Below are 14,733 nucleotides of genomic sequence, written 5' to 3'. Positions count from 1 at the left end.
TCACAATAATACTGTTGAATAATGTACCCACCATTTATACTTTAAAAATAAATAAATAAATAAATATAATTTTAATCCTATGTGTAATCTTTGATCTAGTATCTACAAAATATTTTCTTTATTTTTCATTATTTAAAACTTGAAATTGTTGTCTGTAATTTTTATAAATGTATGAATTTATCTTTTAATCTTAATAGAACATTTTCTTCTCTTTTATGCTGTCAAAATTTAAAACATTAAATTTAGATATCCCATAAATGTAAAAAGTCTCACTAATTTATATATGACATAATTAATGTTTCCCGTTACTAAGTTAAAAAGTTACTTTGAAGGTTTTTTATAGAAAGTTTAAGCCTCAGTAGACATTATGAGAGTAATCAATCTACTAAAACTATATAGTAAAAGTTGCATATCATCCACTTAGAGACTTTGTTAACCTTTAGCAAAAGTTGATTCAAACAATTTTCACATTTCTTTTTCATAAAAGAAAAAACACGTAAGGATGATATTATTTTCTTTTGATATCCCTTCAGAGAAAACAACCATATGGAGTGTGTCCTGATTCAATGTATCTGTACGAAGGAATCACAATCACATAAATATTTTACTCACAATATCCATAAAACATATATTTTCTTAAATATTTCATTTATTATTGTTTACTTAAAAGCTGAAAAAATATATGATTCATCCGATAAACCAGTTGAAACTTTTTTCTATCTAATCTGATTATAAGGACTAAAAAACTCTTGATCTAGTAATTTGTTACCTTATAACCCAATCCAACCAAACAATGCTATTTATTTAGTTTGATCTGATTTATTTTATATACTATTTGTAACTGCAAGTCGTGTTAATCCTATTAGATGTAAACCATATTTATGAAATTTTTTTAATTTTAAATATTTAATGAAATTTTATTTATAAGATTTTAATTTGATAATTGATCAGATACACTAATAATTCACATGTTAAAGATAATATTATTGATGGACTAATATTTTTATGCAATAATTTGATTGATGGGACCTTCTAGGTTAGAACAATATTATTATTACGTTAGTTATATATATAGAAGAGTAAACTATGCAGTCGGCAAAGTGAAGCATAGCTAAGAAGAGCCATGGGAGAGGTAGAGCCTGCTTTCATCCAAGAGCTGCAACACAGACCAAAGTTGTGTGTGATCGAAGCTGAAGAAATTCCTGTGATAGATCTCTCTCCAGTAACGAAGGAGGCAGTTTCAGAAGCATCTTCCATTGAAAGGTTGGTGAAGGAGATAGGGAGTGCGTGCAAGGAATGGGGTTTCTTCCAAGTAATCAACCATGGGGTGCCCCTCAATCTGAGAGAAAACATTGAGAAAGCTTCAAGGATGTTCTTTAGTCAGAGTGTGGAGGAGAAGAGGAAGGTTAGCAGAGATGAGAGGAATGCGATGGGTTATTATGACACTGAGCACACCAAGAACGTTAGGGACTGGAAAGAAGTGTTTGATTCTGTAGCCAAAGACCCCACTCTGGTTCCTCTCACTCCTCATGAACACGATGATCGACTCACTTACTGGACTAATTCCTCACCTCAGTACCCTCCACACCTCAGGTAATTCATCTTTCCTTTGTCTCACAGTTATCAGACTGTTATCTCACAATAATATCCAGTATCATATCATATGTACATATGTATGTGTCATGGGAAAGGTATAAGTATTCATATATGTGGTCACCTTTCAAACAATATTAATTTCAGTTTAATGGAAAAAACTAAATTAAGTCCTCTTAAATAAAAAGAAAATCAAAGATTTTGTTTTTTAACAATCATATTAAATAAACTCGTTAAATATTGGGATAAAAAATCTATAAATAATTAGAATATTGATGTGAGAAAAGATTTGGTAGCACTCAAAGTTAATTTGATGCAACAACTCTTGTTTTTATGCTATTTGATAAACACCCATCATCATTTTAAGTTTATATGGTGATTAAGTAAGCTCAAAGAAGATCCTTACTAGACATTAAGATAACTAAGGTTATCTAGATGTGAATGTTCATTTCCAAAGATCTAGAGAAGGAGATGATCAAGTAATGGAAACTAAAACAGGAATAAACACTAGAACACAAGTGTTGAATATAAATGAACACATAAGTAGCCAAAGAAAAGAAAATATGGAGAAAAAAATGACGTGAAAGAGGAAAGGGAATGGAAGGGAATAAGGTGATGGCACCCACTTGAGGGGCACTAGGGTTCACCAAGTAGTAAAAGCCATCACTTGAGCTCTAGGCTCAATATAAGACAAGAAAACATGACACTCTCAAGAGAACACACACACAAAGGTGGTTAAGTATAAGGTAATCTTACTCTAAATATTCAACCCTTACATAAGTCTAGAAGAGCTCCTTTTAAAAGTGATGGTGAGGGTCTCTTAGAAAAAAAAAAGGCTATAGGGTGCACAAGTAAAAAGAAAAACTAAAGTTCTAGAATTTATGTCAAAAAGAAGGTGTCTTGAAAAGGAGAGAACCATAGCTTGACCATAAAGCCTTCATATTCATCTATTGACCTTCTAGAAAAGGTAAACTACTCATGCTTTTCATGTGTGTCTTATGGTGTTTGGCTTCAAGTACTTCTTCACTTCAAATAGTGTTATCCTCCTTCAAGTTGGTCCAAGCTTGACCCATAAAACAAACAACCAAAGTCAAATATCAATAAGTCAATTCAACTCAAATCAACAAGTCAACTCAAGATCAATTTGTAAGTTATATATTCTTATCAAAGTTTTCACTTGGTTCCATATATATATATATATATATATATATATATATATATATATATATATATATATATATATATATATATATATATATAACTAAGTTGACTTAGTTAAGTAAAAAGAGAGCGCAATACAAAGATGGGTGATGAAAAGATTCAATTATAACACCTCAGTTTGACTATCTACTTATGATCATTGAACTCACTTGATAGAAAATCCTTTTCATGTTAAGGGTCTATAAAACTTGGTAGAAGTTAGTTTTAAGGAACATTGTGTTAACTGATGCAAAGTTGCAATAGTTAGACAACATAAGAATAAAATATCATTAAGTCAGGTATTATCTTTTTCAGGCCATAAAGAGGTAATTTTTTAATAAGTAGGCATATGAACAATTGTTTGGAATTTCCTAAAACTAATATTTGGATGAATTTATCATTTTTTAAGTTTTTGAAGAAAGTTTGAAGTTTGAAATGAAAGAATTTGAAACCATTACTCATTTTTCCTCAGTAATGATAATGTCGAACTAAATGAGAAGTGATGAAGAAGATATGACTAATTTACTTAATTTCTGATTTTCTATTCTAAATAGAAGTATATAGAGTAAGGTTAGTTCTCGCTGGGTTAAAAAAAATATTTTCTAAATAGTTTTTTAAAACTACTTAAGTCTTGATTTTATGAACATAAATATGTAAAAGTCAATGTTAGTCCATGATAGACCCAAAATTTCAAAAATATTTTTGTTTCTTATATACAATATTTTCTTATTATTTCATATAAAAATAAACATTTAAAAAATCACATCTATTTTGCATATTTAATTAAAGATATTATCTTTGAACAACTATTGTAAGGTACTAGCTAACACCTTCTCTAAACATAACTGACTTCCAGACTCAATTCAGATTTCGAAGACCCTACTTTATCTTCATGATATTTTTGTAGTTTTTCATAATAAAATACGATGACAACTCTAAAACCTATGTTGTTTTTTAAAATTTACATTTTGGGTTTATCATCGCATCGCAAATTTAGTTACGACAAAAAATAGTGAAGAATTCTTCAAACATTCACAAAGCAATTTACCCATGTTGTGGTTTTGATTAATGATTCAAAGGAAACAAACAATCTCCATTGATGAGCTACAAATCTCTTCGACTTGGATGGAAGGGTTTGTGAGTGATGATGAGTTGAATGAAGAAGAACTAGAGGTGCAACATAGTATGAGTAACGATCCAAGTTTTTTCAAGACAAATTGAAGTGACAGATTTTCAAGACAAAATTAAACAAGTTTAGCAAATTGGATAAATATAAAGTACGATTAGTGACAAATGGGTAATTCCAACAAGATGAAACTAATTATTATAAAGATTTTGCCTTTGCCTTTGTTGCATGCACAAATACAATAAAGATGAGGTGACACTTGCAACATGCAAAGTAAGGGACATATTTTAGTTGGATGTTAAATATGCATTCCTTTGTGGAGAACAATTTAAAATATGTACATTGAACAACTTAAAGTAAAAGGAATAGTTCAATCATAGGATATGCAAGGATATGCAAGTAACACAAAACTTTGTACAATCTAAAATAAACACTAATAAAATAGTTCAATGATATAGAGTCTCACTTTATGTAGGAAGGATTTCAAAAATGCCTAAATGAACAAAAAAATTTCACTAAAAGAAATATTGAAGGTAACTTATTCAACAATAGCATTTATGTTAATGATTTTACTTAGTAGTGATGATAAAAACATGATAAATGAGTTCACACTAGTAAAAAAACTATTTTCTAACATGCCCTATACACTTTGATTTTATAAAAATCAAAACATAAAAAAATTCGATGACATTTCTATAATAATAAGGAAGTTATATATCTCCATCAGAAAAACCCGAAGTAGAAAAGTATATTGCCTCCATTGTAAAAACAACTGATGCCTAGAAACCTCTCTATTCTACAAGTCAGACTTTTCGCCACTTTTTTCAGAAAAAGGCTATTGCCTCGATTTTCAAGGTAATCGATGCCTATACCTGCACAAAGTTATAGAAAGGTCATGAGTAATTATAGAAAGGTTTCTTTTAGACAATGGAGGTAAAGTTGAAGTTTGTGCATGTAGTTCGGCTTCCGAAGAGCAAAGAACTGAAACCCATCCTTGAAGCGGCCAAATCAACCTACAAGAGATTATTCTCAAGTTGATACCCATCAATCACAATCGAAGTCCTCGGCTTCTCACCATCATTCACAAACCCGAGACAAAGCACCTCATTGCTCACACTCACCATCGAGTTCGCTCGGAAAATCCTCCAAATCGTCTTCTGGTTGTGCAGAACCCCTAACCGAGTGCCCACCACGTTCTCACTGCTGAAACACACTTCAAACGGTGCCACACCAACCACCCTAGTTATATTCCTCGCAGTAGATGCTTTTACAAAAGCCTTCGTCAGTGCTTTGAAGATCGAAGCCGCCAACACGGTGTACAAGTTAACGGAACTAATCTTGGTTCTGCCAACGCCGTTGTTGTTTATGGATAGCAAATTCGTGTTAAGGGGCGCAGCTTTTTCGTCGATTCTGATGGATTTCACGCCGATGAAATACTCAGCGGAGGGTTCTCCCTGGGAGAAAGCGAAAGCGGTGCTGACAGGGTTGACTAACAGAGGGGTGAAGGTGAGTAACTGAGCGGCGTCGATGTTGCGGAGTAGAACGTAAGGGTCGTCGCTGAAGAAAGCAATGCCTTTTGAGGAGAGGCAGACGACAAATTTCCTGTGGAAGTTGAACGCGAAAGCGAACTGTGAGGGAAGAGCGATTTTCGTCCTGCCGAGACTCTAGTGGCGAGACCTTGGAGTAAGAAGCTGGGGGCGCAGGAGAAGAGGAAGTGGGAAACGGTGACGTTTTGTCCCGGGTTGAAGTCGTTGGTGGATTGGACGGAGACGGTATCTTCAACAAGCTCGCTGGAGGTAGCGGTGTAGGTGATGGTGTTGTTCGGCGTGAGGCCGCATGTTTTGTTGTTGCAGCCGGGTTTGGGGGCGAAAAGGCTACATACTGCCTCGGTTCAAAAGGAACCGAGGTTTAAAGTCATCCTAACAAAAATAAAAAAAGCAAAAATCCGGCTTCGATTACTTTGAACCGATGTAAAAAGAGGTAGATTTTTTGTCTATATATGTTCTGTATATAAGCAAAAAGCAAAAATAATCGTTGTCGTTTTTTCTTACTACCGTGTTAAATTCTATTATGCAGTTTTGACATAAATTCTACTATGCAGTTTTGACATGACTATCCTTGGAAAGGTGAAATTCTTAGCATTGAACTTTTGCAAAAATGAAAAGGATTTTTTTTTTCAGTCAAAAAAGATATGTTAATGATATATTGAAGAAAGATTGGAATGTTTCAGAGCAAACATCTAAAAAGTCCAATTGTTTTTAAGTTCTAAGATTAACAAAGGTGTTGATAGTATAACTGTGGATTACATTTGTTTTAAGCAAATTGTTGCAAGTTTGGTGTGTTCTACAATTACAAAGGCTTATAGTGTTTAGTATAAGCTTAATTAATAGGTATAATTTAAAACCAACTCAGTTGTATTTATAAGTTGTAAAAAGAATTTTAGTGTGGCTTTGGGATATTTACAAAAGGAAGAGAAAAAGACTTACTTGCTTTTGCAAATTCTTATTATACATATGAGACGAAAAAGATTCTAAAAGTACATTTGAATATGGTTTCTAACTGAGCTTTGGAGCAATGTCATGGATATGTCTAAAGTGTAACTAATAGTTGTTGAAGCATAATTTATTGGTGATGTCGCTTGTGCATGTAGAAACTTAAATCATGTTCAATAAGATAACATTGTAATAATGTGATAATAATTTAATCACTAAACCTTTTAAAAAAAACAATAACATAACTTGAGCTCTCTAATAAGCTCTAGAATATTACGGGGATGTTTGATTGCGACAAAATTAACTTAATATTGCAATTGGTTTAGAGAAGGGAACGAAGATGTTTGTTAGAAAATAAATTATTATTATTATTACTATAACTTAAAATAAGGAAAGGTTGATGATGTTAAAAGGTAAAAGTTAACTTGTTATTAATATTATTATAAAGAATGAAGAGAACTATAAGAAGAGGTATATGTTGTTACACCTTTCAAAGCCTACTCTTGAGCTTTCCTAATTCAATAAAATCATCAATTAATTTGCAAGTTATATGTATTTTTTATTAATTCTTTCATTTTGGTTAAAAGAAAGTTTTTCTTTCCTTTTGTTTTTGTAATTGACTATGTGAACATGAATATGTGTAGGAGTACAATCAAAAAGTATGTTGAAGAGACAGAGAAATTGTCCTTTAAATTAATGGAGCTTATAGCTTTGAGCTTAGGCCTTGAAGCTAAAAGGTTTGAGGAATTTTTTGTGAAAGATCAAACTAGCCTTTTTCGTCTTAATTATTATCCTACATGCCCTAGTCCACACCTAGCCCTTGGTGTTGGTCCACACAAGGATGTCGGAGCCTTAACCGTTCTTGCACAAGATGAGGTTGAAGGACTAGAAGTGAAACACAATGGAGACTGGATAAGAATTAAACTCATCCCAAATTCCTTCATTATCAACCTTGGTGATATTGTTCAGGTACTATATTTCTTTACCACTCCAAACAACATTCTTTCAAAAACTACAAAGATTAGTTTACCCATTTTAGCCAAGTGCTTTATTTTTCTTTAAAATGTCATTTTTAATCCTTAATATTTATGGAAAATGATAATTATTAGATTAAGCACCCAAACAGATTAATAACAAATGAGCAATAATCCTACAATTAATTTAGCAATCCTTAATACTTCATAAAACATTAAGCGAAAGCATACCTAAATTGACTTTTGGGAATAACATATATCAAAGGTATTTGATCTTTCAACTGTATAACAACTTAAATTGTCTCTTGAATTTTTCTTCTTGTAGAAACAAAGAGAAAGAAACAGAAATATAATATATGCATTGAAAAGCTCGTTGAATTAAATTCTTATTTCATGCTAAAGTGAAATTTTGACTTGATGATTGCGGTTGTTTGTGGTTGCAGGTTTGGAGTAATGATGCATACGAGAGTCCAGAGCATAGAGTGGTGGTAAACTCTGAGAAAGAAAGATTTTCCTATCCATTCTTCCTCTTCCCTGCACAGGAAACTGAAGTCAAGCCTTTGGAGGAGTTGATAAATGACCAAAACCCTTCCAAATATAGGCCATACAAATGGGGCAAGTTTCTTGTTCACAGGTTTAGCACCAATTTCAAGAAACGAGAGGTGGATAACATTCAAATATTACATTACAAGATAAAATAATAGTATGTTATTAACGTCATTTGTCTTGTGTGTGTAAAATTCTGAATTGGGAATAATATGTAGCACTGTTAATCCAAAACATCATTTCTGGAGTGAATGACGGTAAAATTTGATGCGAAATTTCTAGTGGGTTTTATGTATGCAATATTATCAAATAATAAACACCAAGTGCCATGTTTATGTATAAAGCTGAAATTCTATTGATAGTCATTTAATGAATTATCTTGGAGTAAGTTCTAGTAGAATTAGTTATATTCTATTGAAATAAAATCATTATCACCTCTTGAAATACTTAAGTCCAATTAACTGGTAATGCATCTTACCTAAGATATCCTTTTCACCTTTGTTTTTTAATTAATTCATTCAAAGGGTTTGAAATTTGAATAAGAAAATTAAAATTAAAGTAAAGAAGGTTTTGAAATTTTCTTTTGTAGGAATCCATTTTTTTTTATTTCTTTTTAATAGTTTTCAAAATTTTACTTTCTTTTTCATATTTTTACAAATCATAAATTAAAAACTAATGAAGAAAGTATATGAAAAAGTAACAAATCTATAGTTAAAAAATATTTTGTCTTAAATATAATGTTTAGATTACATTTTTTAAGTTAACAAAGTTAATTTAACATTACTTCAAAATTTAAATGTCTTAAATATAATGTTTAGATAAAATTTGAAATTCTTTAATTTTAAGTAATTTAATTTGTAACAAAATTTTAAAATTTCAATTCTTTCAAAATTTCTTGCCGAAACAAAATTTCTTACCAAAACAACACATTGTAATACAACATTTCAAATTCTCTAAAAAAATAAACCACCCTCTTAAAATACCTTATCTAATCATGCTATTAAGAAAATTCTATTCAGTCACTTAATCTAAGGTTTCACATAAGGTTTCGCGTACCGATTAATCAAGTAAACCATACGATTATAAGCACAACGTATTGACATTGAACATAGAAATTTATTTAGCCACTAGTCAAATTCCCAGCACTAAGCTTTCTTATATCAAATAAAAGATACAATAATCATAAATGAAAACTAAGACTTGGGTACTTATTATGTGTTCTTAGGAACAATAACACTTCTAAATATCACAAACACCCTTAAATCACTATAAATGGTGGCTTTAGGATGTTAAGAAGTGAAAAGGAAGAACCAATCTGCTTGAGGAACAGTTTAATTGTCAACATCTCAGTGGTGGACATTTCTCAGACTTCACCATCCCAGAGCTCTTCAACGGTCTTATAGGTACCGTAGTTATCATCAACAAAAAATGTGCCCTTAATTAGCCTATCCTGCATGACCAAATTCTGTGTTACCTCAAAAAATCAAACTTTAAGGCCACTTCCGGCATTATAATGCTATGGTACACAAGCATAATACAAGGTAGTTAAAGATGGTAAGGAACTACGTACCAAGAAGAGAAAGACCAGAAAAACTAGATTATACCAAGGGCGTGTTTAATTCCCTTGTACCACTTTCTATTTTGTTTTACATAACAAGTACTCACTCAACAATCCATTAGTCATCCAGAATCTTCCATGTTTTGAAAAATTATCATCCAAAATCTAAAAAGTTTTGAAAGTTATTTCAAAGTAAGTAGTTAGAAATCTAAAAGAACAGAAAGTTCCTCTTTTTTTTGTCTTTTTCAACTCTTCCCCAATTATACACTGTGTCTTGCAACCTGGTTGATTGCATTTTGAAACTATAAATAGTTTTTAAAAAAGGAAATTAAACACAACTTAGGTAAGGTTAATTGAATCTTTAAAACTAGAAAATTTTTTTGATAAAATAATTAAACACACCCAAAGTAACTAACTAACTACTTGCCTGCTTAATTTCAGAGAACTTGGCCATTAGCTCTTCTGGAATAGACCAGTCAAAGACATCGATGTTTTCCTTGATCCTGGATTCAGTAGTACTCTTTGGCAGCACACTTTGACCTGATTGCAATCCCCACCGAAGGGCCACTTGAGCTGGTGTCTTCCCCAGTTTCTCTGCAGTCTCTACGACAACAGGATTCTTAAGAATGTCACTATTCAGATTCCCTGGTGAGCCTAGTGGAGAGTATCCCTGAAAATAAATTTGTCATATATACAAACAGTTAGAATGCAAATATCAGAAGAATAAAGAATGGTTGTTGAGTATAAACCAGATTCATTTTCAACTAGCCCTGTAGACAATTTCACCAAAAGTGATAATTTTCTTTTCAAGTGATAGTTTATAGGAATAATATGCTTTTATTTAGGTGAAAATACCAAGAAATATGTATCATACGTTCCATACTTACAGATATATGTATTCCTTTGGATTCACAAAATGCATGCAACTTTGGCTGCTGCCATCCTGGGTGCAATTCCACTTGGTTAACAGCAGGAGGCACTCTTGCTATATCCAACAAATCTTGAAGCTTCTTTGAAGAGAAATTGCTCACTCCTATGGCTCTAGCCTTGCCAGATTCATAGAGTGCCTCCATTGCTCTCCATGTGCTGGGAATGTCTGGGTGATCCATATATTCTTTCTTGAATCCAACTGATCCACTTTTCATGCGGACTGGCCAGTGAATCTGCAGCATAAATCAGTATAGTTTGTATGAAGGAAGAGACTCAAGAGGATACTGAATGAAAAGGAATGAACCCAGATAATCAAAGTTAGCAGCATTATATTGATGAAACCATTGAACTTTGTTCAATAGAGAAAGCCTTACTTGTAAAATAATGCTAACAATATACTTAGACCCTCTTTTCCAAGGAGACAATAATATCCTATTGATTGAAATCATTAGTCCCAATATATGGGTCTCCTTTCTCAAACTAGCAGGAAATCCCATAATATGTACCGACATCAACTAAAGAAAGTTGATTTTAAGCCAAAAATTCCAACCAAACTAGTAGAAACCACACTAATTTCAACTAATAAGAAAAGGTGTGTTAAAAATATTACATCAATTAGAAATAACGCCAATGTACAATATAGAAGTAGGGAATCCTTATTTTACAAGTTGACTGTGTAAGGATAAGTTAAGTTTAAACTCATCTTTCAATATGGTATTAGAATCTATCATAGTGAGGTTTTCTGAACATAGCTATAGGTCCATCTACAAGATGCATTGGAAATTTTATATCAAGTAGAGATAAAACCAAATTCGAGGAAATAAGTAGGGGAAATCCTTACCATACAAGCCATACAAGCAAATTTTGTAAGATTAAATTAAGCTTAAATTCAATTTCTAATAAAAATAATGTCAAAACGGTGTATTGCTAGTTTGCTACACTTCTTTAATTTGAATGTAGAGCACTTATCTTCACCCAAATCGCCAGAGTCCACATATTAATAATGCTTACCAGATAAAGATCAACGTAGTCAAGTTGCAAATCATGTAATGTTTTATCCAATGCTTTTGGCACATCTTCTGGAGCATGATCATTACACCTGAAAATATAGCCAACAAAGCAAAGGATCTCCACTCAGCAACGAAACACAACCTTTTCCAACTTCAAAAAAATAGAACACAATTATCAAAAGATAGCAAACCAGAGTTTGGAAGTTATCCAAATGTCCTCACGCTTCAGTACACCATCATCAAAAATCTTCTTAAGCGCAGAACCAATCTGTGAAAACCAAGATTCAAAATAAAAAGTCAATTAGCTACCAAAATTGACTGAGTTCTCACTACTTTTCTATTTGTTTTCAAAACCAAACTATATAGCACCAAAAGCATAACCTAAGACATCCCACAATTAACAATTTTTTCACACTTCACATATTATTACAAAGCAAAAGGCAATAATACAAAGTTAATAACTGAAAAGATAAAACAGCAATGAACCCTGAGTTATAAATGTTATCAGCTTGAATTATTTTTATTACCTCTGCTTCATTGTTATAAGCTTTAGCACAGTCAATGTGCCTGTATCCAACCTGAAAAACGGTGACCCGACACCAAAATCAGTCATAACTCCCACATAGGAAAAATCGAAACAACAAACATTGTTCCCAAAACAGATAAATCCAAAAACCTATGCTAAATTTTATTTCTCTAATAATAAAAAATAAATCCACTACAAAAATGATATTTTTATTCGTAGTTTGAAAAAAAGTACTAAAAATGATTAACCCCATCGGAAAAACAAAATGGTGACAAGCTATTCCATCAAGAAGATGTGAATCTGTTATTAATCCTGGACTTCTTAAAGAAGTAAAACCCAACATGCAATAACTTTTGGTAACACAGAAATTTTCTTTGGGTATTTTTATTATAGGAAAAGGGGAAAATGTTAATTGAAGTGAGGTTTTAATTACCTGAATGGCTGTGGTGACAGCTTTTGCTACAACTCCTGGTTCAGCTTGCCATGTGCCTAACCCAACGGAAGGAATCTTGGCCCCTGTGTTCAACTCAAAGAATTGGATTAACTTAGCCATTTTTTTTTTCTCAATGGTGATAGGAAGCACAATTAGGTAGAAAAGGATCAAAACACTGGTTTTGGGTGGTTTGACTATTGTCTGAGTTCGATGCAAATTATGTATTTATAGGCAAAAACATGAACATGAAGCCGTGAACGGTTGAAAGTGTGCGTTTTGGAGGATTAGATTTGCATGGTCAGTTCTTTTATTGTTTCGTGCAGTCCAACAAGTAGAGTCGTTGGATGAAAATCTACGGTTCAGATTTTGTATTGTATACCGAAAGTGAACCGTGGGATGCTTATGAATGGTTTGAGTGAAGTGAGTGTGGGAACAAGAGAAAAGAGTAACTGTAGGGAATTCTGATCCACGGTGCTAGGTCTTCACTTGAAAAACGAAAAGCTGAGATGTGCACATACGTCATATTCGAAGTGAGAAAATTCAATGTTAATAGTGAAGACGGCACGCCTTCCAATATGCATTAACGGTTACCCATTTTGTATTTGTCATTCCAAAGTTCGTAATAATATGTTTCATCTTTTTCTTTTATCGAGATCATTTGGTTTACCTTTATCTACTTGTGTACATGTTTGACGTTGAAGTAAGATTTTAATCAATAAACTTAATTGGTCAAAATTCAATTAAGCTAATATTTATATTTGTAGCTTATCTCTACATTTATTTACATATTTTATCATATGGATCTTAAGTTGATATTGGCCACTAATATTAATGTCTATGTTAACCCAATAACCCAACACCACATAGATCCATTTTACCTGCTTCATTTATAATTTAAAACAAATAGATCGAACGGATTATCCTTTCAACACCGTTTGATTAATACAATATGTTTACCGTTGGTGCTGCTTTATCGTATAACCTATCGACCGATCCTCCACTGTACCATACAATTTGTATTCTAAAGACGTTGATGGATGAATATGTAAAATTAAAATAAAGATATTTTATATAAAATTAGTACTAAAAATTCCTCAACATAAATGAAAATTATTATTATAAATAAAAGAAAAATATATAAATTAATAGAATTATGTAAAATAATAAAAAAGATTTAGACACGTTTCTGGGTTAACTTGATATTTGTACAATTGATTTTGTCACTCAGTCATAAACTTGATATTTGATTAATTAATAAAAAAAACTTGATATTTATGGAGAGACATTTTTTTTTAATTTAATGAATTAATTTGTTACGTGGTCATTTTAAAATATGTTGAATAGAAGGAAAACGTAAAAAGTGACAATGATTTTGAGTTCAATGTGTCTTTGTCGTTTAGCTTGAGAAACATCTATGATGAAATTATTTACGTGGTTATATAGTCACTGTTTAATGATTGTTGTAGTTAGATCTCAATACGCGGATTAGTCAACCTCTTTATGCATTTAAGCTCGTAGTACGTATAAGCATGTAATCAATCATATATAACTAGCATTTTAAATTAATTTTCAATTTTGTAAGATTGCATTTGCTATGTATAATATGTGGATGTGGATTAAATGAATCAACCAACTTTAAAAAAATAAATTGAAATATTTCAAAATTTATTTAAACCATTCAACAAATAAAAGTAGGAAAGGTGAATTTCGGGTTAAATTGAACCAGAGGTTGCAGGTAACTGTTAAACATCCTTTTTTTCACAATAAGGCTAACAAAATCAGAAAATTTTCTTAGTATAGAATAGGAAAACCGAGTATTGAATTTAAGGAATTGGTTCATATTATATTATGTTTATATTTGTATATTTAATATTGTTAAAAACCACAAAAAAAAAATGCAATGGGGAAATTAAAAATATGAATGAATGAATGAAGCTATCTTGAATAATCTAAATCTATGACAAATATAAGATGCAGAAGAAGCTTAAATGCCCATAACAATAATGTATTATATGATGCAATGCATGTATAGAGATTAAATGTTAGAACTTTCTACAGAAACTATAACTCCGTGCAAAACCTATTTTTTAGTGGAATGCTAATGCAGATGCAGGTGTGCTAATCCTAGAATGGACCATGATATAATGCCTAAAATGCAGTGCACATACTAAACCAGAGAAGTTAACTAAAAGACACAAAATAAGGCTAAGGTTGACAACAATAGAGTATATATTGAATTAAGCCAAAGAAGTTAAATTAAGCCAGCAAAAAATATACTAATCACAAGATGATCAAATTGAATATGCAGAAATTGAAAGATACAAGAAAGAAAATTACAAAACCAG

General features: G+C 31.7%; 2 protein-coding genes and 1 pseudogene across 2 annotated transcripts; 1 reads left to right on the top strand and 2 right to left on the bottom strand.

The window, feature by feature from the left end:
* Positions 1-1,074: 1,074 nt before the first annotated feature.
* LOC108346964 (jasmonate-induced oxygenase 2) lies at positions 1,075-8,296 on the top strand. Its single transcript, XM_017586040.2, has 3 exons — positions 1,075-1,593; positions 7,056-7,380; positions 7,829-8,296. Exons 1-3 carry the CDS (start codon positions 1,124-1,126, stop codon positions 8,084-8,086), a joined length of 1,053 nt encoding a protein of 350 aa, XP_017441529.1. The 5' UTR covers positions 1,075-1,123; the 3' UTR covers positions 8,087-8,296.
* LOC108346396 (probable aspartic proteinase GIP2) lies at positions 2,927-6,029 on the bottom strand (annotated as a pseudogene).
* A 781-nt stretch (positions 8,297-9,077) lies between the features above and the next one.
* LOC108346216 (NADPH-dependent aldo-keto reductase, chloroplastic-like) lies at positions 9,078-12,622 on the bottom strand. Its single transcript, XM_017585230.2, has 7 exons — positions 12,389-12,622; positions 11,957-12,007; positions 11,621-11,697; positions 11,431-11,518; positions 10,377-10,652; positions 9,917-10,159; positions 9,078-9,381 (listed from the first exon to the last, which is right to left on the bottom strand). Exons 1-7 carry the CDS (start codon positions 12,506-12,508, stop codon positions 9,295-9,297), a joined length of 942 nt encoding a protein of 313 aa, XP_017440719.1. The 5' UTR covers positions 12,509-12,622; the 3' UTR covers positions 9,078-9,294.
* Between the last annotated feature and the right edge of the window lie 2,111 nt (positions 12,623-14,733).

Source organism: Vigna angularis, chromosome 9 (assembly GCF_016808095.1).
Source record: "Vigna angularis cultivar LongXiaoDou No.4 chromosome 9, ASM1680809v1, whole genome shotgun sequence".
Lineage (NCBI taxonomy): Eukaryota > Viridiplantae > Streptophyta > Magnoliopsida > Fabales > Fabaceae > Vigna > Vigna angularis.
Note: the sequence above shows the minus strand (reverse complement) of the source record. Positions and strands in the feature narration are given on the sequence as shown.

What these genes read in the sequence shown, in the direction of transcription:
- LOC108346964 (XM_017586040.2), top strand. Translation starts at nt 1,124, where the DNA reads ATGGGAGAGGTAGAGCCTGCTTTCATCCAAGAGCTGCAACACAGACCA. An exon ending in CAGTACCCTCCACACCTCAG is followed by an intron (nt 1,594 to 7,055) that starts GTAATTCATCTT and finishes GAATATGTGTAG; the next exon opens with GAGTACAATCAAAAAGTATG. An exon ending in ACCTTGGTGATATTGTTCAG is followed by an intron (nt 7,381 to 7,828) that starts GTACTATATTTC and finishes TTGTGGTTGCAG; the next exon opens with GTTTGGAGTAATGATGCATA.
- LOC108346216 (XM_017585230.2), bottom strand. Translation starts at nt 12,508, where the DNA reads ATGGCTAAGTTAATCCAATTCTTTGAGTTGAACACAGGGGCCAAGATT. An exon ending in CTGTCACCACAGCCATTCAG is followed by an intron (nt 12,008 to 12,388) that starts GTAATTAAAACC and finishes ACCGTTTTTCAG; the next exon opens with GTTGGATACAGGCACATTGA. An exon ending in ACTACGTTGATCTTTATCTG is followed by an intron (nt 10,653 to 11,430) that starts GTAAGCATTATT and finishes TTTATGCTGCAG; the next exon opens with ATTCACTGGCCAGTCCGCAT.